This window comes from Ursus arctos, unplaced genomic scaffold, assembly GCF_023065955.2.
Source record: "Ursus arctos isolate Adak ecotype North America unplaced genomic scaffold, UrsArc2.0 scaffold_17, whole genome shotgun sequence".
NCBI lineage: Eukaryota > Metazoa > Chordata > Mammalia > Carnivora > Ursidae > Ursus > Ursus arctos.
This window is the reverse complement of record NW_026622841.1, coordinates 13429912-13451615: the sequence shown is the minus strand read 5'-3', so window position 1 is coordinate 13451615 and position 21704 is coordinate 13429912. Positions and strand designations below refer to the sequence as shown.

Below are 21704 nucleotides of genomic sequence, written 5' to 3'. Positions count from 1 at the left end.
TGCAGTAACGTTCATTAGTAATGTTAAGTTTGTAATACCATTATATGATATTAAGGATCATGTTGAGAACAAGTTTTTAAATTCCCAATTGGAAAGAAATTTTTTTTATCGGTTTGATATATTACTTTTGAAGGTGTTTTTTTGGTCCAATTTAAACAAAAACTAGGTGTTTTCTGGTTTACACCTACTATGCATAAAAATTGAATAAAGTGCTGTATGTAATTGGAATAACAAGCAGTTTTGAAGATGATCCTCTAGAAAAGTAATCTTTGCTTAAAGTAGGTGTATTTTATTTATTTATTGGTGCTTAACACGATGCTTGAACTACTGAGGTACTCGGCATGCCGAATGGGTATAGAAAAAGATTCATGGATGAACGGCTGTGTTTCTGCGCTTCTTGATTTTGTTTCATGACTTAAGACCAGTAGTAAAGATGAAGGTAAATAGCTTAATCGTTTAGCATTTGACAGATTGGGTAACAAACCTGCATCTAGTCGCTGTAGAACAAGTCTGCGTGTTTTCTTTCTTTCAGCTGTGCACATTGAGAAGATAATGTTGAAAGGAGTCCAGAGAAAAAGGGCTGACAAGTACTGGGAGTACACCTTCAAAGTAAGCCCCTCTGCCCCCAACAGATGTCTCATGGACCGTGTTAAATGACCTTTTGGGAAAAATGAAAATTGATCTTTGGAAAAACTTACAGCAGGTTTGCTAATTTGAGAAAAAGCTGTATGTATACATACGTTTGTCTTAATTAAGGGAATGTCCTGTTTTCAGTATGTGCTGCATGGTTTGCCAAGTTTTTAATTGTATCACGTTAAAGTTACTCTGACAATTTTATTAAGAAAAGTAAGAGCCTTCGATTTAAGGTGTAAGATGTATCTTTAAAAGTAAAAGTAAACGTTTTCACTAGTATTTTTTAAATCAAGATCATGGGCATTGTCTTTTCCTGGCATGGTTTTCCCTGATATTTTTCTCCTCCTCTTCTTTCTCCACGAAGGTTTTATTCCCTGGCCTTTGTTGCCTTGTCTTCTTATCTCTAATTGCTTTCCTGTCATTCTGTCCTTCAGACAGCTGTCTAATTAACCGTAGAGTCCAGCTTTGTCACTCCCCATGTCTCCTTTTTGCCTGTTGACTGTCCTGTGGATTCCTTGTCCACGTCTTCCTTACTCCTCCCTGCTTGGGCTTCACTGTCTAGCCCTTTCTCCTAAGGTTGGACTGAGCGCCTTGAAGCCAAACGGACCGACGCCACGTTTCTGTGCTCCCTCACTTCAGTTCCTCCCCAAAGGTATTGCTTGCCAAACTTTAGCTGTACCTTTCTCATGAAGTCATTTCTGATCCTCCAGCAGAATGTGTTTCCATTCATTCACGGTATTTTCCCATCACCAGTTTCACAGTGTCTTCTATTTGGGTGACATGTTTTTCCTCTCCAGTAGGTTAGTAGCTCATGGAGAGCAGGACTCCTCATCCTGTCATCCCACCATATCTGACTTGCTTAGTACATTTGTTGGATGAATTTCAGAAGTCTGGCTTCTGCTCTGTGGGGGAAGTAGCCTCAGTGTGCAAATTTTAAGTCCTTATCTCCACATATTTCACTTAACATTTCGATAACCCACGGCACAAGCCACTGTGCTCTCTTCATGCAGTTACACGAGTTCTCCTTTTGTTGCTAGAGCTCTTAGCTTGTTCCTTCCTCCGAGCCTTTGTCATCCCCAGCTCTGGAAAAGTCTTCCCCAGACCATGGCACAGCTCACATCCCTTCAACTCCTAGGCTGGCTCAAATGCTCCCTCCTGTGAGGTCTTTCTCGGCACCCTTCTGATGTGCTGTCCTGCTCCTGCACCACGCCCTGTTCATTTTCTCTGGAGCCCGGATCCCTGATGGGAGTTCTTAACTATTCATTTGTTGTAATCTGTCTCATGCACCAGACCCTGAACCGCAGCCAGCAGAGACTTCGGCTGTCTTGTCCCCTCCTGTGTCCCTTTCACTGAGAACAGTGTCTGACACAAGTAGCTGTTCAACGAACATTCGAATAATTAAAAATCACTTAAAAGATGTGCCAGTTAATAAGGATATTTGCTTTGAGGGTTGGTAGATGAAATTTCATATGTTTTTAAATATCTGATTAATAGTGGTATGACTAGCTGGTAAGACTTAGGTATTTTACTTGGCTCAAGTAATTGTAAAGTAGACATTATTTGTGGGCCTCCATCAAGTCCACTGAATGAAAAGTGTCCAAGAGGTAGAGTGACGTAACAGATTTCGGTTTGGCTCTTCTGCTTACTGAGGGTCAGATCTCAGTAAGCTAACTGTTAGAGTTTTAGTTTCTCCATCTGAGAATGGAGGTCGTCACACCTGCCCCATCTACCATAATAGGATTTTAAAGAATTGAGCTAAAGATGAAATCTCTTCATAAGCCATAAATCCCATAAAAATACACTATAGTACTATCAAAGAGGGGCAGTAAACTCTAGTTATTTCTCTGAAGAACTTATATTGAGTAAGTTCCAGGAGATAGAATTTTTATCTTTCTTGGTATATAGATCTACACCGTGAAAAGTGTCATTTTTAGAGTCCTGCAACTTTTCCCTTTTGAAAAATTACTAAAATGTAGTCACATTTTAAAAGACAACTTTTTAACAAAACCATGCGATTTGAAAGGAATTATTAAAAAGTTTTTTGAGTAGAATATGTTAATGTACCGTTAATTTTAACAATTTTGAAGAAATTATGACAATGCCAGATTAACTTTATATTTCTAATTGTTAATCTTAATAAAATTTAAGTAAGGCCCTTTGTTTTACACATGGCTTTTTTTCACCCAGTTCCCGCCTAAGAAATAACCATATAATATGTGTGTTTTTTTTTAAATCAGGTAAATTGGTCTGATCTTTCAGTCACAACAGTAACAAAAACCCACCAAGAACTACAGGAATTTCTACTGAAGGTAAAAGTATAGATTTTGTTGTTAAAATGATTTTTACATAATATATAGAATCCAGAAACCTCAGTATCAAAACAGACACCAGGAAGATTTAACCACATATATAAAGGTTGACTTAGAACTCTCCATGAACATTACCTGTAGAAAATGTCATGTTATTTTAAACCTAAGTTTTCTTATGTGACCAATATAAGGAAATGAAGGGTTTTCCACATTAAAAAAAAAAAAAAACAAAAACGGAACCTTGTTCCTAGTTCCTTGCTGAGGTATATATCAATGGTGGCTGCTTGCAAGGGTACTTCCTGTGAAAGAGTGCGCCTGCGCACCTAGAGGAGGCTTGTTAGCATTTGTTGTGGTGCTTAGCCCTAACAGCTCTGTAGCTCCCTCTGTGGACTTCCTTAAATCCATGTCCATTGGTTCCTTCTTTGAGTTCTGGTTTCCCCCTTCCCTCCCCCTAGTGATAGACTCTCCGGAGTATTGAGAATGAGGGATAATAGAAACATCTTACACAGACTTGCAGAGGTAAAAGGTATCTTAGATCGTTTTGGTCAAACTCTTGCCTGTTTCTTTTATACTAATTCTATTTATTGAAGCGTGTATGGGTAGAGCTAAATATTAAAAGGAGGAAATGGGTTTAAATGGTTAACCAGTACTTTACTATTTCTCAATAAGCAAATATATTTTAAAATGTATTGCTAATAAGGAGATAGAAAGTCCAGAAGCAGGAAACATTCCCAACTCCATTACTACTTTTGGGTGAAGGTGTGATATAGCTGTTGAACCTATAACATCGGAAATTTTCAGGACCGTGCTGGTTTCTAAGTTGTCTGCTTGTTACCATAAATATATTCTTTTAGATCACGGGGGTCTCCCTTCCGAAAGCTAAAAGATACTTTTGTTGCCAGCTTACAGAGCTTTGAGTAGCATGGTAGGTGCTGGCTTTAAGGAGGTCATAGTGCGAAGTGCTATCGTAGTGTTAGTCCGCTAGCAGGGATAACTAATACCCAGGGACAGCTTGAATATTTTCCTACAGCTTATTTTAACCAACGGAGCCCCCCGGGCACCTATCCTGCATCTTATTTTAAGCTGGGCCCTCCTGGTTAAGGGCTGAAAACTCCTTTGGCCACTTCAAGGTAGTGACTTAACTGCGTGTAGAGATGGGGGTTGTTCATTTCCAGTTGCCGAAGGTCCTGCGCATTTGACCTGTCAGCGGTCCACGGCATGGTGAGGAAGGAGAGAGTGGTGGAAGGCCCACGTGCCTGGGCACTGTCATCCAGAGAAGAGGGTCGTCAGCCCCCCAAAGGAGAAACTAGCTCCTGGCTAACAGTGTGCCTGTTGAAGAAACTAGGAAGGGCTGTCCTGTTCCACCGCCGCACCTGCGCTTTTAAAATCTCTTCTGTTTATATCTGACTTCTCTGCCTCAATAGAATAAATTCATCAAAGTTTAAGGGCAAGTAGTCATGAACCGGTGTCCTGTGGGTCAGAGAGCAACATGCTTCGTTTCTTTTTCTTGTGTTGCCCTTTCCGTGACAGAGTTCTGATGCTGGAGGGTAAGTTGCAGGGAGATAGGGCTAAGGCTGAAGTATCTGGTGGTGTGGAGCCAGCGTGGTGGGGTCCTGCGCTGCCACGGTCAAGGCCGGTTCCCTGAGGCGCTAGGGTGGGGGTGCTGCTACCAGCCCGTCCCGCGTGCTGCCGAGAGACTGCAACAGGAGAGCACGAGACTGACCTCCAGCCTCGGGCCTGGCAGCAGCCAGGGTCTCTCCTGTTGGGTTTCCCTCAGCTTCAGCCGGTTCTTCGTCTTGACAGATTTCATTCTTTTGCAAACGTACAATTTTTCTGAAAGCTTAAGTGCTTTAAAAAAATACTGTCCCCTATGACTAAGTCACTCTTCAGAATCATGGTAGTTAATGATCCCCCCAGTCAACTTCCGAATATAGAATTTGTCTAAAGTGGGACAGAGAGATGCCTTTTCAAGTTAGGTGAAATAATTGGCAACGTTGTATGCTTCCAGAAACTAATTGCCTATTACGAAACATCCTTTCAAGATTACCATGTATCTTTTCTCCTTTTTACCTTCCTTTTAAAATCATCTACAAAAGTTAAGAGCAAAAGTGTCCTTTTGACAGCCGCTACATACTAACAACCTTTAACTTTTGTAGATGTTGTTTAACTGCCCTTACTGTTTGCTATCATGTGGAAGAGTGAGTTTGAGGTCAGTGCTTTCACGTCCTTTTTTCCCCGTGTAAATGGCAGCCTCTGTCCTCGCCAGGCCCCTTCCCCTGCTGCTCCTGCTTAGAAGCTGCATCCGACACCTGTCTGTTTCTCCTTGCGGGACTGGAACCACGGACGTGGGGTTTTTGTTTCTTCTCTCTCTGCTGTGTCCACAGTACCGAAAGCACTACCTAGGACAGGGTTGGGGTTTGAATATTTGTTGACTGAATGAATGAGGGATGATTGAGAAGAGTTACAAAAACTAAACTGTAATGATGGTTCTCCAGTAGGCCTCAATGTTTTTATTTTTTTTGTTATTTTTTTTAAGATTTTGTTTGTTTGAGAGAGAGACAGAGACAGGGACAGATAGTGAGAGAGAGCACGAGCAGGGAGGAGAGGGAGAAGCAAACTCTCCCCCCCCCCCCCCCCCCCCGCCGATCAGGGAGCCTGACGTGGGGCTCGATCCCAGCACCCTGGGATCATGACCTAAACCAAAGGCAGCCGCTTAACCGACTCAAAGTTTTTAAAGAGAAGCTTGTACTAGTGAGGAGAGGTGCCTCCAAGCGCTCTGTGCTGGTGCAAGACTGAGCTGGGGCCTGGAGGTGGGGGGCTGGCTCCTGGAATAAACACTGAGAGGTGAGGAAATTCAGAAGTGACTAGAATAGAAGAGACATGATTTAAAGCTGTATTTTTAGCAAATGTGCCTTCCTCTAGGACTGGAAATAGGCCTTGTAAGTTGAAGATAAAAACCACTTGAAAATAAAGCATTTTGCAAATACTGATGACTGTATATCCGCACTCTGGCCAATCACGTGAACAGTCACTGACTAGGTGAAAAATGTATGTACTCGTGCCTTCCGGTGCTTAAAAGAGCCATCAGTGATTCCATAGTGGAAACAGACTTCTCCACTGAAGCTGGGTTTCTTTGGCCGTGTACAGATATTCAGGAAATACCATGTGTAAAATGGGTAATATGAAATATGCCTAGTGTCCTTAATCTGTATTAAAGGAATATAAATATTGAAAGAGTCATTTCTTTGTTTGAGAAACGTGTGGATCAGAAGTTGTTTCTTCCTGTTAGTGATCAGAGGACGTGCCCTCCACAGCGGGCGTGTGGAGTGCCAGCAGAGCCTTCAGCCTTACCAGGTTATAGAAGAACCAAGAAGAACTTCATTCTGACAAAACATCTTGACTCCATAGTCTCACTGCCTAAAATTAGTAATTCTTTATGCTTTGTTAAATTTTCCATTTCTGAATCATTGACTCAAAACGCGTATGTGTTAAAAGCATACTGGCGTTGGATTCTCCAGTTAGAGATCAGTGTGTAAACTGACATTTTGTGCAGATTGTTATATTCCTGCAGCTCCTTAGATGCTGTGTTAATGGTTCTCTTAATTTTAGTGAAAGTGCCAGTAATTCAGGAGTTTGTTGCAAAGACTAGTTGTCGTATTTAAAACTTTGAATTCTTGAAAGACTTGGGAAGTTAATTTTATAAATGATTGATTTATTAGGAATTTTAAAAAGTAAGCTAGGTAATGAACAAAATGAGTTAAATTTTTGTTTTTAGATAAAACCTTCCTTTGCCAAGTGATGATTTTTTGTGTGTGGTTTCTGGTACATCGCTCTGAGGGCACCGCCATCATGTTGAGGGAGAGGTTACTCTTCAATTAGTGCTTTGTATGTGAGCAAGATTGAGAGTTTTCGCCCCATCTTTCACACCCAGGTCTTTATTTGGTGCGTCGCGCTGGTAGTCTGACATTGCCAGAGATTCAGATGTGAAATGAGGGGCGCAAAGGTGATAACTCTAAAGGCAGGGATAACACTTCTCAGAATACTACTTGAGGATTAAAATAATTGTAGCTACACTATGCAAAATGTTCTTCCATGTAACTAAAGAGCTTTGGTATGGATGTCACTTTCGTGTGGCATGTGGCACTTAGAATGTGAGCGATGTGCAGGCATGTCCCAGAAGTGTGCGGAATGCCGCCGGGTTACTCTGCACGGTTGCAGAGCCCTGAGGTGTGCCCGGAAGGCAGAAGGCTGTCTCCTCGTAGAAAAATCGATGCTGCTTCAGTACGGGGCCTGTGTCATAAAGATTTAGAGAAGGAACTGCTTTGGGACGATGTCTGAGCAAGAGACATTTATCTTCCTTTTATGCCTCTGGTTTGTAACCTACTTAGCAGTAAGTGAAAAACTTAACATTGGCCTTGCTGTTTTTCTTTTCTAGCTCCCAAAGGAAGTGTCTTCAGAGACTTTTGACAAGACCATCTTAAGAGCCCTGAATCAGGGTTCATTGAAAAGGGAAGAACGGCGGCATCCTGACCTAGAGCCCATCCTAAGGTAACAATTTACTGACGCTGTCACAACAGTGTCACAGACAAGATCATGGCAACGGAGGACTTAGAATGTAGAATGGAGTTCAAGGGAGATCACAGAGGTTTTTTTCTGTGGAGTATTTTTTAAAATGGACTTTTTATCCATGTGTTATTTGGGTCTAGGCTCACACTAGGAAACATCAAACTAATTACTTTGATCACTGGACTCGTTGGCTCTCTAATATCATAAATAATTGCTTCTACAGTATGCAGACATTCAGTGAACCTGCTGTTTTCTCCATAAAATATTTGTTGAAAGAATTCCTTGTCCAAGAGCTCAACTTTAGAGATGTTTTCTGTTTTAAGTTGTCAAGTAAGTAAGAAGATTAGGCTAATGGGTTAGAAAGTAAGAAGAAATTAATACTTGTGAACACCTGCTTGTCTGTATAGTGGTCAAGTTACAGCGGTGGCTCAGACATGGTGGGTCAGGCACAACGGTGGTGGGTCAGCTCCCAGAGCGTGCTTTGTGCCTGTGAAGTGAGGAGGAGAGAAGGATACGGACAGGTGGAGTAGTGGTGGCACAGGGGCCGTGTGTGGGCAGGATGGGCGTGGATGTGGGTAAATGTATTCGTTTCATGATAGGAAGTTGAGGAATCTCTTGCCTAATGGCTTATATTTTTTCCTAAAGTAAGAGTTTGCTTAAGAGTGGCTGCAGGTGGCTGTGGGGGACCAAATGTTTGAGACCAGAAGGAACTTACAGTGGTTGTGTGGGGATGTGGAGAACAAGCCAATAAAGGAAATCTGGTCGGCTGGGCAGGGTGTGGAGTCCGTTTGAGATTGAATACGGTAAATTATAATGGTATTGGTCTGTCCTGCTGTGTGGATTAAAAAAAAAAATCTTTCCAGCATTTCAGGTTCAAGTGTTAGAAAAGCAGATGGTTGGATAAGGACTTTCTTGGATGTGATGAAAGGACACTGGGGCAAAGGAGTTTAGGGAAGAGCGTGCAGTGTTTAAAAACAGATTCCCAGAGTGAGGCTAGGTGAGTCGGGCAGCAGATTGAACCGCAGTTGAAGAATTAGGCTCATGGGAGTAAGGAAGTAATGAAGCAGATCGGAGCGTGAAATGTCTGGATTAGGGAATTCCGAGGTGGAACTGTTCCTTGTGATTGCTAGAGGTTTGGGGTGTGGTTTCAGTAACTGTTTAATTGTTGCGCTCACCCCTCTGTGAGGGCTTGCTTCCCTTTAGGAGAGAGAACTTAAGGTGGTAATGGCCAAGGAAACAAGTGCTGTTTTATTGGAAACTTGTGCTTATTAAGTAAACTAAAGAAAAGCAGCGTTGGAACATGTATGGCTTAGAGTCCAGGCTTGAGCCGGACTTCTGTCTGCCTTGCTGAGGCAGAGAGCAGGCAGCGATGGGCGTCGGTCAGCGTCGTGGCCCTCCCCCTCGGACGGGGGAGGGAACATTCTCAGGATGGGGCGGGGCTGGGAAGGAGGGGTGAATGTTTGCTCTTGGATGGAGAGAAGCAGAAATCTGGGAAGGAGGGTGTGTTCACTGAATGACAAGATGCAGGATAGAGCGGAGGAACTCCCTGGGGAAAAGGCAGCCAAGCAAAGAGGCCAGAGTGCTGGCTCGTCACCATGTTGAGTTCGAAGTCCCCTGGCACCTTGGAAGACCAGGAGTGGAGAAGACAGTGAGGCGGGGGCCAAACTGAGTGTGACTGGGGGAGCGTGCCGGGGTGGCAGGTGCGTGACTAAACCAGAGGGCAGAGTGGCTGAAAGGCAGCTTCACGGGAGTGCCCCAGCCCTCGCAGCCCTCCTGCGAGGAGCGGAGAGCAGCGCCCCCACCCGAACGGGCTCGCAGCGTTCTAGTCCCAGTAGGGAGGTGCGCATCTGTTCATTGAAGAGCCTGGCTCTTTGGGGCCTCTCGGCGCACCCGGCGGGAGGGTGGGTGGTCACAGAGCATTCCGGGGCTGAGACTGGCGAGGTTGGGGGACTGGGGGAGGGAGAGTTGGTTGAATTCCTGGGTGCCCTGTGCTCCTCAGAAGTCGGCGGGCTTGTGCGTCCCTGGCGGTCGCGTGGAGGTGCAGATTCTTACTCCGTAGCGCCGGGGTGCGCGCGGTCCTGCGACGAAGGCCGTCGGAGGTGCTGGGGTCCACGGAGCGCACGCTGCGTAGGGGCCTCAGAGGGTGTGAGCGCTCACTCCGCCGCCTCGGAAGTGCCTCAGGAGGGAGCTTGGCCAGCTGTGATCCTGGGGCGGAAGGCTGTCCGGCAGCATGAGCTGGTGGTCTGCGCGGAGAGATGGTGAGGGTCCGGCGGCCCCCGGGGCGCGGTGAGCGGCGGAGCGTGTGTCTTTAGGACGGCTCCAGGAGGAAGTCCGCGTGCGCTCTCCCCTGACCACCCGGCTCCAGGCTGTGCTTTGCTCCCAGCCGGCGGCTGCTGGCGACCAGGCCTCGGGTGCCAACCCAGGTCTTTACCGTGCGTGAGATCACGTGGCTGACCAGTGGCGGACTGAAAGTTCTGTCGCGGACTGCTCCAGTTTAGAGGGATAAAATATAATAGAATCTTATTCAGTATGTTTTTACACAGAGTGCTTCATATAGAGTCGCTCAGTTTATTTAGGTAGCTTGGGGCTTTCTTGCTAAATCTGACAGATGCTCAGTATAGAACATTTGGGAAATACAGAAAAGTAATGAAAAGATGATAGTTACTCAAATAACTATTATTGACATTTTAATTTTTCCTTTTGTTGTTTTTCGTTTTGCCTGTAATATTAGATAGGCAGTTTTATATCCTGGTTTTCTTCTCAAATTATAAGCATTTTATATTTAATTCTTCAAGATTATTTTGAATGGCTATAGAATATATCCCGTTTGACTCTTTCTTTGTTGTTGGGAAGAAAGACAATTTTCTGGGTCTCCCCCCCAAAATACAGCTTTGACCATTTCTGTACCTAAAAATTTTTTCCAGATTTATGAGCTATTACTGAAAAGAGAATCTTTGAAATTGATTTACTGATTTAAAGAGTATGATCCTCTTAAGATCCCTGATAATACATATATTACTGTTTTTCTTATGAAAAAGTTATGTAAATAGCAGTATATACTGTTAGTGTTTGAACTTGTTAGTGTTTGAACTTATTTGTTTATCACAGCTTGGCTAGCTTTGAGTGTCATTTAAAAAACTATTTCCTTATTTGATAGAATGATTATCTCACTGGCTTAATGTTTATTTCCTTTGTTAGTGACATTCAGTATCTTTCTGTAAGTTTAGCCATTTGTGTATTTTGTAAGATCATCTGTCCTTTACCAGTTTATCTTTGTGGATCTTAGTGTTTTTAGATTTTAAACAGCTCACCTTTAGTAATATATTTCTCAGTTAGTGATGATTTTTTAGATGAAGATTAAAATACTATGTTAGGTCTATGTGTCTTTGTTTCTGTGTTTTGGTTTGTCTCTCCATGAATACAAAGTCATTCCCAGAGTGTTTGTTAAATGTTAGGTACGGCTCTGTAGCCATATAGGGAAAAAGTTAGGCTAGAGCCATATGTCATTCCTTACATCAAAATTAACTCTGGATGGCTCAGAGATTTAAATGCAAGAAAGAAGACATGAAATTTATAATACATGTATGAAAGATTTTTCAGAGTATCACACAATACCTAGAAACCTTTAAAAATGGAAATTCAAATACTCAGAAATCGAATTTCTGCATGATGTAAAGAAGAAAATATAAACAAAGTGAAGACAAACCTCAAATGCAAGAAAAATACTTGCAATAATTTCTTTCTCATTAAAAAAAAAAAAACTTCCTGAAAGTCAGTATGTTAATAAAAATTAATAGTCCAAAGTAGGGAGAAAAATGGGAGCATATATGAACAAATAGCACAGAGAAACTGGAATTGCAGGTGTCATTTTTCATATGAAAAGCTGCTCGTAATCAGAAACATAAATTAAGAAGTTGAGTTTTACTTTTTTTAGGTGGCCACTATATTTTTTTAATTTTTAATTAAAAATTTTTTAAATTGAGGGGCGCCTGGGTGGCACAGCGGTTAAGCGTCTGCCTTCGGCTCAGGGATCGAGCCCCACATCAGGCTCCTCCGCTATGAGCCTGCTTCTTCCTCTCCCACTCCCCCTGCTTGTGTTCCCTCTCTCACTTGCTGTCTCTGTCGAATAAATAAATAAAAAATCTTTAAAAATTTTTTTAATTGAGTTTTTTTTAAAGATTTATTTCTTTTGGGTGGGGAGGGGCAGGGGAGAGGGAGAGAGAGAATCTTAAGCAGGCCCAAGATCATGACCTGAGCCAAAATCAAGTCGGATACTTAACTGAATGAGCCACCCAGGCACCCCTAAATTTAGCTTTAATTGAAATATAGTTGACCTACAATATTGTGTTAGTTTCAGGTATGTAACATAGTGATCTGACAATTATGTATAATACGGCGATGCTCATGACAGCATGTGTAGTCACCATCTGTCACTACACAGAGTTATTATAGTATTATTGACTATAGTCCCTGTGCTGTACTTTTCATCCCATGACTTACTTATTTTGTAACTGGAGGTTTGTACCTCTTAATTGCCTTTACCCGTTTCACCCAACCGCTCCCCTTCCCTTGGCAACCACTGGTTTTTGGTATTTGAGCCTGTTTCTGTTGGTTTGTTCATTTGTTTTTTTAGACTCCACATATAAGTGAAATCATATGGTATTTGTCTTTCTCTTTCTGGCTTATTTCACTTAGTGTAATACCCTCTAGGTCCATCCATGTTGTCCCAAATGCAAGATTTCATTTTTTTTAATGGCTGAGTCATATTCTATTTGTATACCACATCTTCTTTATCCATTCATCTATTGCTGGACACTTAGGTTGCTTTCATATCTTGGGTATCATGAATAAGGCTGCAGTAAATACAGTGGTGCATATATCTCTTCAAATTAGTGTTTTCATTTTTGGGGGGTAAGTATTCAGCAGTGGTATTCCTGGATTGTATGGTATTTCTATTTTTAATATTTTGAGGCACCTCCATACTGTTTTCATAGTGGCTGCACCAGTTTGCATTCCCAGCAGCAATGCACGAGCAATGTTCCCTTTTCTCCACATCCTCACTAACATGTGTTATTTCTTGTCTTTTTGATGCTAGCCATTCTGACTGGCATAGGGTGATATTGGTGGGTTTTGATTTGCATTTCCCTGGTGATTAGTGATGTTGAGCGTCTTTTCATGTGTCTTTGGGCCATCCATATGTCTTCTTTGGAAAATGTATGGTCAGGTCCTCTGCCCATTTTTAATCAGATAATTTAGGTTTTTCGGTGTTGAGTTATAGAAGTTCTTTATGTATTTTGGTTATTAACCCCTTATCGTATATACCATTTGCAAATATCTTCACCCATTCAGTAGGTTGACTTTTTGTTTTGTTGATGATTTCCTTTGCTGTGCAAAAGCTTTTTATTTTCATGTAGTCCCAGTAGGGTTTTTTTTGCTTCTGTTTCCCTTGCCTGAGGAGACCAATCCAGAAAAACATTGCTATGGCTGATGTCCAAGGGTTTATTGCCTATGTTTCTTTTAGGAGTTTTATGGTTTCCTGTCTCACACTTAGGTCTTTAATCCATTTGGAGTGTATTTTTGTGTACGGTGTCAGAAAGTGGTGCAGTTTCATTCTTTTGCACACAGCTGTGCGGTTTTCCCAGCACCATTTATTAAAGTGCCCATCTTTCCTGTTTCGTGTTCTGCCCCTGCCCTTGTAGATTAATTGACCATATAAGTGAGTTCATTCCTGGGTTCTCTGTTCTGTTCCATTGATCTATGCATCTGTGTTTGTGCTAGTACCACACTGTTTTGATTACTGTAGCTTTGTAATATAGTTTGAAATCTGGGACTGTGGGACCTCCAGCTTTGTTCTTCTTTCTCAAGTTTGCTTTGGCTGTTTGGGGTTTTTGTGGTTCCATAAATTTTAGTATTATTTGTTTTAGTTCTGTGAAAAATACTATTGGATATAGGATTGCATCTAATCTGCAGATCGCTTTGAGTGGTATGGACATTTTAACAGTATTTTTCCAATCCATGAGCATGAGCTATCTTCCCATTTATTTGCATCATCTCAGTGTCTTATAGTTTTCAGAGTACAGGTTTTTTTAAATCTCCCTTGACTGTCTGTTTAACCTGTTGAATATGCAGAGATCAAGAAGTTTGACAGGTACTTTGGGCCACTATGTAAATTGGTAAAATTTCTATGGAGAGCTATTTGGCAATATCAGAACTTCAGTGCAGATAACCTTTGAATAGTTCCATTTCTAGTAATTTATCATACAGGTGTATTCCCACTGTATGCAAAGATGAGTGTTGTAATTTTCGACTAGAAAAGACTAGAAACAGCTAGTTGTTGATGGAGACTTGGTTAACTCATGAGATGAGCCATTCAATGTCATGGGACATTGATTCACTGGAATACTATGTGGCCTTACTGAAAAAGAACAATAGAGAGCAAAAGGCACCTTACGTTGTGCTGGGGGAGAGCAGCGTTAGAACAGTTAATAAATGTCACCATTTTAAGGGATATGTACGTTTGTGTGCAAAGAATATCTCTGAAAAACACAATGGTAAAGAGGCTTGTGTCCAGGGAAGAAGTGGGGCTCTGGAAGTAGGATTGAGACTGCCTGTTCAGTTGGTAACTTCTGAGTTTGGGCCATATATATTCTTCACTTATTTAAAAAAGCTTGAAGCTATCCCTCTTTAGAAACACGGTCAATTTACTTTCTTGTGTGCGGGACAGTTTCTGTTATTTTTATTGTTCCTTTAATTGTTTTGGATTTATTTTGTTTTACCAAGTGAGGCCAGGATCTAAATCTATTTTTCTTTCCAAACAGTGAATTCTTTCCTATATTATTGATTTCCTACATTCTTAGGTATATAAGATGTTCCTAGATTTCTCCTCTCAACAACTCATTCTTGTTTCAGGATCACTTTTTAATTATTAGAACTTTATAGTTTATTAGTAGCTGATAGATCTGGTTTTCCTCCTCCTGGTACTGCTTTTAAAATATTCCTCTGTGTTCTCAGATATTTATTATTCAGCTTAGGTATTTTTTTAAAAATTTTTTTGAAGATTATTTATTTGTCAGAGAGAGTGCGCACAAGCAGGGGGAGCAGCAGGCAGAGGGAGAAGCAGGCTCCCCGCTGAATAGGGAGCGCAGTGTGGGGCTCCATCCCAGGACCCCCGAGACCTCACCTGAGCCGAAGGCAGACGCTTAACCGACTGAGCCCCTCAGGTGTCCCAAGCTTAGGTATTTTGAAACTTGATGCATGTGTGCTCTAGGAGATGTGCTAAACTGTGGCTCGAGTCTTAGTAATACCAGAGCCTAGGTTCTTTGTAGGACTGTCATTTTTAAAGATCTCCATCAATTCCTGTCCTCTTTTGCCCTGCCCCTTCCGAACATGTAAGTCCTCCAGCCGCTCATTGGAACAGAGCAAGGTAGGTGGCAGCAGCAGCTTTGGAGGACGTGCCCTAAAGGACGAGGAAAGGGGCCCTAAGTGGAGTGAGGAGTCATTCAGTCATGGGGATGGTGCCGGGAGGCCTGGCACAGTGTTTCCGAACGCATGTACATGAGAGGTGGCCGGCAGGGCCCTCGAGCTCAGCTGGTGTCAGGAGGGCACCTGCACAGCAGGCGGAAGGGGGCAGGAGTGGGAATGGACGACTACAGGGGCTTGACCTAATACAAGTATATGAAGAATCGTGAGGTCCAGGTGTCTGTCTGTTGGAGAGAAGGGAGTTACAGTACAGAAAGGAGGACAGAATGAACTCTGGAGTGTCTGATTGGAATGGAAGATACGGATATGAACCCATGATTTTTGGTATCTATAGGAAGAAACAGAAATAAATATGGTTGTGTGTGTACACGTGTTCCCTGGCTCTGTTCATTAAAAGGGTCTAGAAGCAGCCACAGCCAATGGCAGTGGGACTGCCTGGTGTTCAGAGCTTGACTTGTAACACCATTCTCCCCTACACAGAGCTAGGGCTCCATGGAGGAGAAGCTGATTGTAGGGCTGGCGCAGGAAAAGTACGAGATGAGCCTGTTGTGCCAGAAAGCAAAGAATGGAGTGGCTTGGTCACAAGGCTACAGAAGCCGGCTTGAAGGGGCTCCTAGTGGTCAAATCTGGAGCAAATCGAACATCGAAATAAATAAAACAGTAACATTGAATAAAATAGGAAACCACGGGTCCATGTTGAAATAAATAATGAATGAGTAGATTGAGCGTTTGAGGATGTTTTACAGTATCGAAGTCCTCTTCCACAAAATAATGCTTATTGTTCATAAAAGGAGGAAGAAGAGTAGCTTTAGAGTGGCGAAGCCTCACCGATACCACTCTAATCCAGGAACGTGAACTCGGGGAGTGAGGAGGGGGTCAGTGAGCGTCCCCACACAATAGGCTGTAGCCAAAACAGAAAGCCTCGGGCCTGTGACATTCCTGCTGTGAATCTGATCCCAAGGACATATCAGACAAACCAAAACTGTGACCATTCCACAAGACACGGGGCTGTCCTCTTACAACCAGGAAAGCCACGGGAGGGCTGCGGAGCCGTCACGGCAGCTGCTTCAGCAGAGGGGCCGAATGGGTCTTTGTGGTAAAGAGGACACTTCGGGGTCAGTTGGAAAAACTTAAATGGGATTCTGAGGATTAGGTCTTAATTTATCATCAAGTGTTAATGTCCTGCTACTGATTGTAAGACAGTGTCTTTGTGGGGAGATACTAATGTCTTGCCAGGCGTTGAGGTGTCAGAGATCAGCTAAGTTTACGGTTCAGAAAAGTACTTTTTACTGTAATTGCAACTTTTCTCTAAGTTTGAGATTTTTTAGAGGGAAAAAAATATTTCCATAAGGAGCCACTTTTAGAAATTGGGCTCCTGGCTAAGATGACAATTAAGAAGTATGTGTCTGACTCTTCCTTTAACGGCTTTTAGGATTCTCCTCAGTGATGATCATGGAGGTGTGTGCGTGTGTTTTAAGATCTTTTTTACTCTAAAGGTGTTATTGGAGCTACTTGTGAAGAATGTAGAGGAAGGTGCGATACCAGAATTCCCAAATTGCCCTTTCTCCAAATTTAGTCACAAGAAATAGCCCTCATTAAACATTTTATGTAACTTGTCAGAAATTTTCTCTGCATGTACATACCCTTGTATTTGTGTGTTTGTATGTATTTACTGTGCACATTGAATTATCCTATACACACTTTTCTGCCACTCTTTTCATTAAATATATTGGACATGATAACACATCAGTACATGTAAAAAGATGGCTGACTTTATTTGCTACGCGATCTATTTTTAGTTGTATCATAATGAGTGTACTTTATGGCCATTTTGATTCTAAATATTTTGAAACTACAAACAGTATTACAGTGAATGTCCACATGTGTTTCTTTTTTTTTTTTTTTTTTTTTAAAGATTTTATTTATTTATTCGACAGAGATAGAGAGAGCCAGTGAGAGAGGGAACACAAGCAGGGGGAGTGGGAGAGGAAGAAGCAGGCTCATAGCGGAGGAGCCTGACGTGGGGCTCGATCCCAGAACGCCGGGATCACGCCCTGAGCCGAAGGCAGACGCTTAACCGCTGTGCCACCCAGGCGCCCCCCACATGTGTTTCTTAACACATTTGGATATGTTTATCTGTGAGGGAAATCTCTAGAATTGAAATTGTTTGGTCATAAGTTATGCATTTTTAAAGATGCGATGATTCCAAGTTACTTCTAAGGATTCTAAGGAGGTAGCAACCCTTTGTTATTTGGATGAACCTCAGCAGACATAAGATATTCTCCATCTCTCATCTTTGCGAGTCTCAGAGAGGAGGACTGTATCTTATTTTAGTCTGTATTTGAGTCTGTAGTTAGTCTGTATTTGCACTTTCCTGTGAATGGCTTTTTCAGTCCTTCCCGCCTATTATTGGTCTTACTGATTTATAAGAGTTATTTGTTAGATTAAAGAAAGGAGCCCTGTTTGTCGTTATTTCTCGACCGTGTGGGCAGTTTAAATTTTTATGTAGTCTGATTTGTCAGTCTTTTTTCTGACGGTTTCAGGTTTTGTATCCTGCTTGGAAAGACTTTAATCTTCAAAAATTTTTAAAATACGTTTTTCCCCCCTTAATATTTCCTTTAAAAAAATCTTTGATTTGTGTGGCTGGTTTGTGGTCCCCACACCATTAATAGGATGTTAGAACACCTCATTCTCAGTTTGTGAATTTTAGGTTAGTATGATTATCATTCATGTCACTTAAGAAAGGGAGCGATTGTAGAGGAAGGGGGAATTATTTTAAGTGAGAAATAGAAAATGAGTTTATAGGAGCAGTAGAGTTGGGGTTGGTACCAGACACACTGCATGAATATAGCTCCAGATCAGTGTAAATGAGGAAGAGAGAAATAGGGCACTGAAACGTCCATTTGGGGTTGGGTAGTTCTGTCATGTCAAAATGTAATCTTGTTTTTCTTATTTAATACGTTAGTTAATGGCCAGTTTGATTTTTAAGTAGATAGGTATGATTGCCAGCTTGTGGTTCTGCGTTACTGACCCTTGACTTTAGTGTGGATGCTGATTTCAGGCCCGTGCCTTAATCTCGGGTGTGGCTTCTGTGTGTAGCTCAGTGTTCCCACAGCAGACATGTACTTGGTTTGTGGAGTGGTGGGTGGTATCTAGGCTGTCTCTCCGGACGCAAGCCTTCAATTAAAGGTGTGTCTGTCTGTCTGTCTGTCTGTAGACCAGTTGGTTTGTAAATGTAACCGGGTAATAGGTTCCACCACTGCCGTTGGATTTTAATCCCCGGCTGTAGGTAATGTGTTCAGACCTGGAAGTTGAGATCAGCTCCTTGCTCGGTCTTCCTCTCATCTCTTCGTTTCCCCTGTTTGTTCTGATTGAATATTTATTTCAACACTTGCATACCAAGAAGCAGTTTTGCCTAATGTACAAGGTAATTTTGGTCCATAGGGTCATCTCTTGGTATGGTATCTAATGACTTTATGATTAATATGAATGACAGGTCAAAAACCTTGGGGAGAAATTTAAGAGTTTTAAATGAGCATTTAACATGTTCAAAAGTAATGGAAGGGGATTTTAGAGCAGGGTGACAGTTTTGTGTGCTGTGAGTGTCATAACCTTGATGAATTGGTAGTATCGTTCCCTAGGAGGAGAATAAAGCTGAAAGGCTGAGTAACTGGTTTAGGGTGATTAGCTTTTAAGTGGTTGAGCTGGTATTCAGATCCTTGAGGAAACTTCCCATTAGACTTAACTGTAACTATGCCCCTTCTTGCAGGGTCCCTTTGTAGAGAAGACTTCCAGCTGGAGTCCTTTAATTACATTAATAAAATGTGAGGAAAGCTGGTTTTCAAAGATACTGGCATAGAATCATGGTACGATGCGCAGTGGAACGAATCATCAGTTAGTCATGCCGTAAGATGTAGTCATACTTGTAACTCACCAGACCACCACATTCCACAGTTTCCAGGACCCTTAGCACCCAGCATCCTAGGCTCTTACGTTCGTTCAGATTGTGGGAGAGTGCCTTCATGGGACAGGCGAGTGAGGAAAAGTAGCACCTGTGAAGAAGAGTAAAGGAATTGGTGTTCTTACTCTGAGCAGAAAGATGCCTATTGAACCACTTGGGCAAAAGGCACGAGATATATATATATATATATATATGTGTATATATGTATATATGTATACATATATGTATGTATATGTATATGTATACATATATATATATATTCATTTTTTTTGCCAGAATTGCAACCATATCACTAGATTATGGAAAATTAAAATAAGCCTTTTATTACATTTTTGCAAATAGGTTTTTTTATTCACTTCCTCCTATAGGAAATACCTTAGAAAATAATATTCTTTTCCTTAGGAAAACTGTCTCTGTTTTTTATACCTGAATTAAACTGCCACGTACACTTGCCTTAGAGGCTGAGATCTGTACTGCGTGAACTTAACCCTGGTCTTTTCTTTGTGTGCAGGCAGCTGTTTTCCACGTCATCCCAAGCTTTCCTGCAGAGCCGGCGAGTGCACAGCTTTTTTCAGGCCGTACCGCCAGACCCCCTGCACAGCCTCAGTAAGCGCCTCTCCTCCCCTCTCTAGAAGCCGGCTGTTTTCTTGTTCAGAGTCCTTGCTTCACTGTGCCGCCCCGGGTGGGCTTGCCGTCATCGTCCCAGTCAGGGAAGAGTGGCATTCGATGGAGAACATCTGTAGTCTCCTGTGACATTCACACCGCAGTTTTAAAGAAAACACTGTGTGAAAGCTAATGTCACAAAACCGACCGATTGCCAGGCAGAGGCCAGCTGTCTCCGACTCGTGGACATACTGGGGCCTCAGAGCCTTGTCACCCCTGGCTTACAGGTGGTACAGGTGCTACGCTGCTGAGTGCCTGGCGTGGAACCTCTTAGAATCTGCCCTTCCTCCTGGGCTCCCCTGTTCCCATAATGCCCTCCTGAGCCTCGCAGGCTGGAAACCCGGGCCTTACCCTTTCCACTTTTTCTGTTTGTATTCGGTCACGGACAGGCCAAGCCACGTTGGACGAAGGATGTCTTCCTTTCTGCCCCTCCTCACCAGTCCCGTTGTTGGCAGTGAGCCTTTCTTTCCTGCACACCTTGTGCAAAGCCTCGCTCATCTCGGATTCCAGTTTCTCACTTTACTTTAACCTATTCCAGGATTACCTCAGGGATCAGTGGCTTAATCCCCTCTTCAGAACTTTATAAGTTTGGTTTGAAATTCAAGCCCGGCCATGAGCCTCCTTGTACGTTATTGCTTGTCTCTCAGGCTCTGGCTGCTCTCGGGCTTGGTGTCACCCAGTACACCTGCCATTTCCTGTCCCGGTGTCTTGGCTCGTTCTGTACCTGAACTTTTTAAATGGCCTTCCTTTTGGCACAGCCTGTTAAAATCACACCTGTATTAAGACCCAATTGAAATATCGCCTCCTGAAGATTTCCCCGTTTTCTCATTCTGTTCCTGGGGGTTGGTTTTGCCCTCATGTAGCATCCTTCATCACAGTTGGCCTTGTGTGTCATTTGAAGTCATCTTTCTCAGCTGCCTGTTGAAACAGATATTTCGCCAGGAACATGGATGTGTGCTTTAGAAGAACGTGCTGACTTGCAGCAGAGCCACTCTGGCAAGTGGCTGTTTATTTTTTTTAATCTTTTCTTCTGCAAAGTCATAGTTTCTTGTACCTAAAGGGAAAAAAATGCGTATTTCCTCATTTTGAGGTGGAAGAGAAAGAGGTTAAAAAAAGTAAGATGCGTGGATATTATAATATGGGTTAACCTGTTAAAGTTTCTCCAACAGGGCACATGCACCTTAAATATTTTAAACAAGTAGCAATTAGAATTAATGACTTTTGATGACTAGTTAATAAGACAAGATGAACGATCCCGTGGTTAAATTTATGTCTGAACAGTGGCAGTAGCTTTTTTTTTTTTTTTTTTTAAGATTTTACTTATTTATTTGACAGAGATAGAGACAGCCAGCGAGAGAAGGAACACAAGCAGGGGGAGTGGGAGAGGAAGAAGCAGGCTCATAGCGGAGGAGCCTGATGTGGGGCTCGATCCCACAATGCTGGGATCACGCCCTGAGCCGAAGGCAGACGCCCAACCGCTGTGCCACCCAGGCGCCCTGCTTTTTTTTTTTTTTTTTTTTTTTTTTTTTTTTTAAGGAGAATCCTAACCATCCTAGAGCTGTATAAATTTAACAGTCAATGCTTCTGCTTGAACTGAGTTTAAGTACTTTTTAAGGAATATGATTAAATAGCATCTGTTTAATTCTAAAGAAGCATTGAAACATGGAGTTAAACTTCAAATTCAGATTTTAGCGGGCTGCCCAGGAAAACTGGCCCAAGTGAGTAGTGCATAGATAAATAATAGAAAATCATCACAGAGCTTTACAGTATTTAGAGTACGGGAGCAGCGCTGAAGAAGGTAGTAGATTTCAAGATACCAGATTGCTGCGAAATTAAAATGTATTGAAAATACATGTTTTGAGATTGTGGAAAATCTGGTCAGGATGACCCCGTTGTTTCACCAGAGAGCACATTGTTATCAAAGTTCATTTGCACTTTTTTAGAAAAGAATGACTGCTCTACCCTTTTTCTCCATAGGGTAGAGCGCAGTGTTCTATATTCTGCCGGTTGAGAACACAAATTGTTAAACTCCTGAATGACTTCAGTATTAAACTCTGGAATCCCACTGGTCTGTATTGTAGTGGAGAAGTCAT

At 42.3% G+C, this 21704-nt stretch overlaps 1 protein-coding gene across 1 annotated transcript in view; it reads left to right on the top strand.

Moving 5' to 3' along the window:
* ZCCHC2 (zinc finger CCHC-type containing 2) overlaps window positions 1-21704 on the top strand; it is a 58228-nt gene that overhangs the window by 16849 nt on the left and 19675 nt on the right. Inside the window, exons 3-6 of the mRNA XM_048218481.2 lie at window positions 533-609; window positions 2871-2942; window positions 7378-7490; window positions 19460-19554. Of these exons, the coding sequence (XP_048074438.1) occupies window positions 533-609; window positions 2871-2942; window positions 7378-7490; window positions 19460-19554 (357 nt within the window). The remainder of the gene's footprint in view (window positions 1-532; window positions 610-2870; window positions 2943-7377; window positions 7491-19459; window positions 19555-21704) is intronic.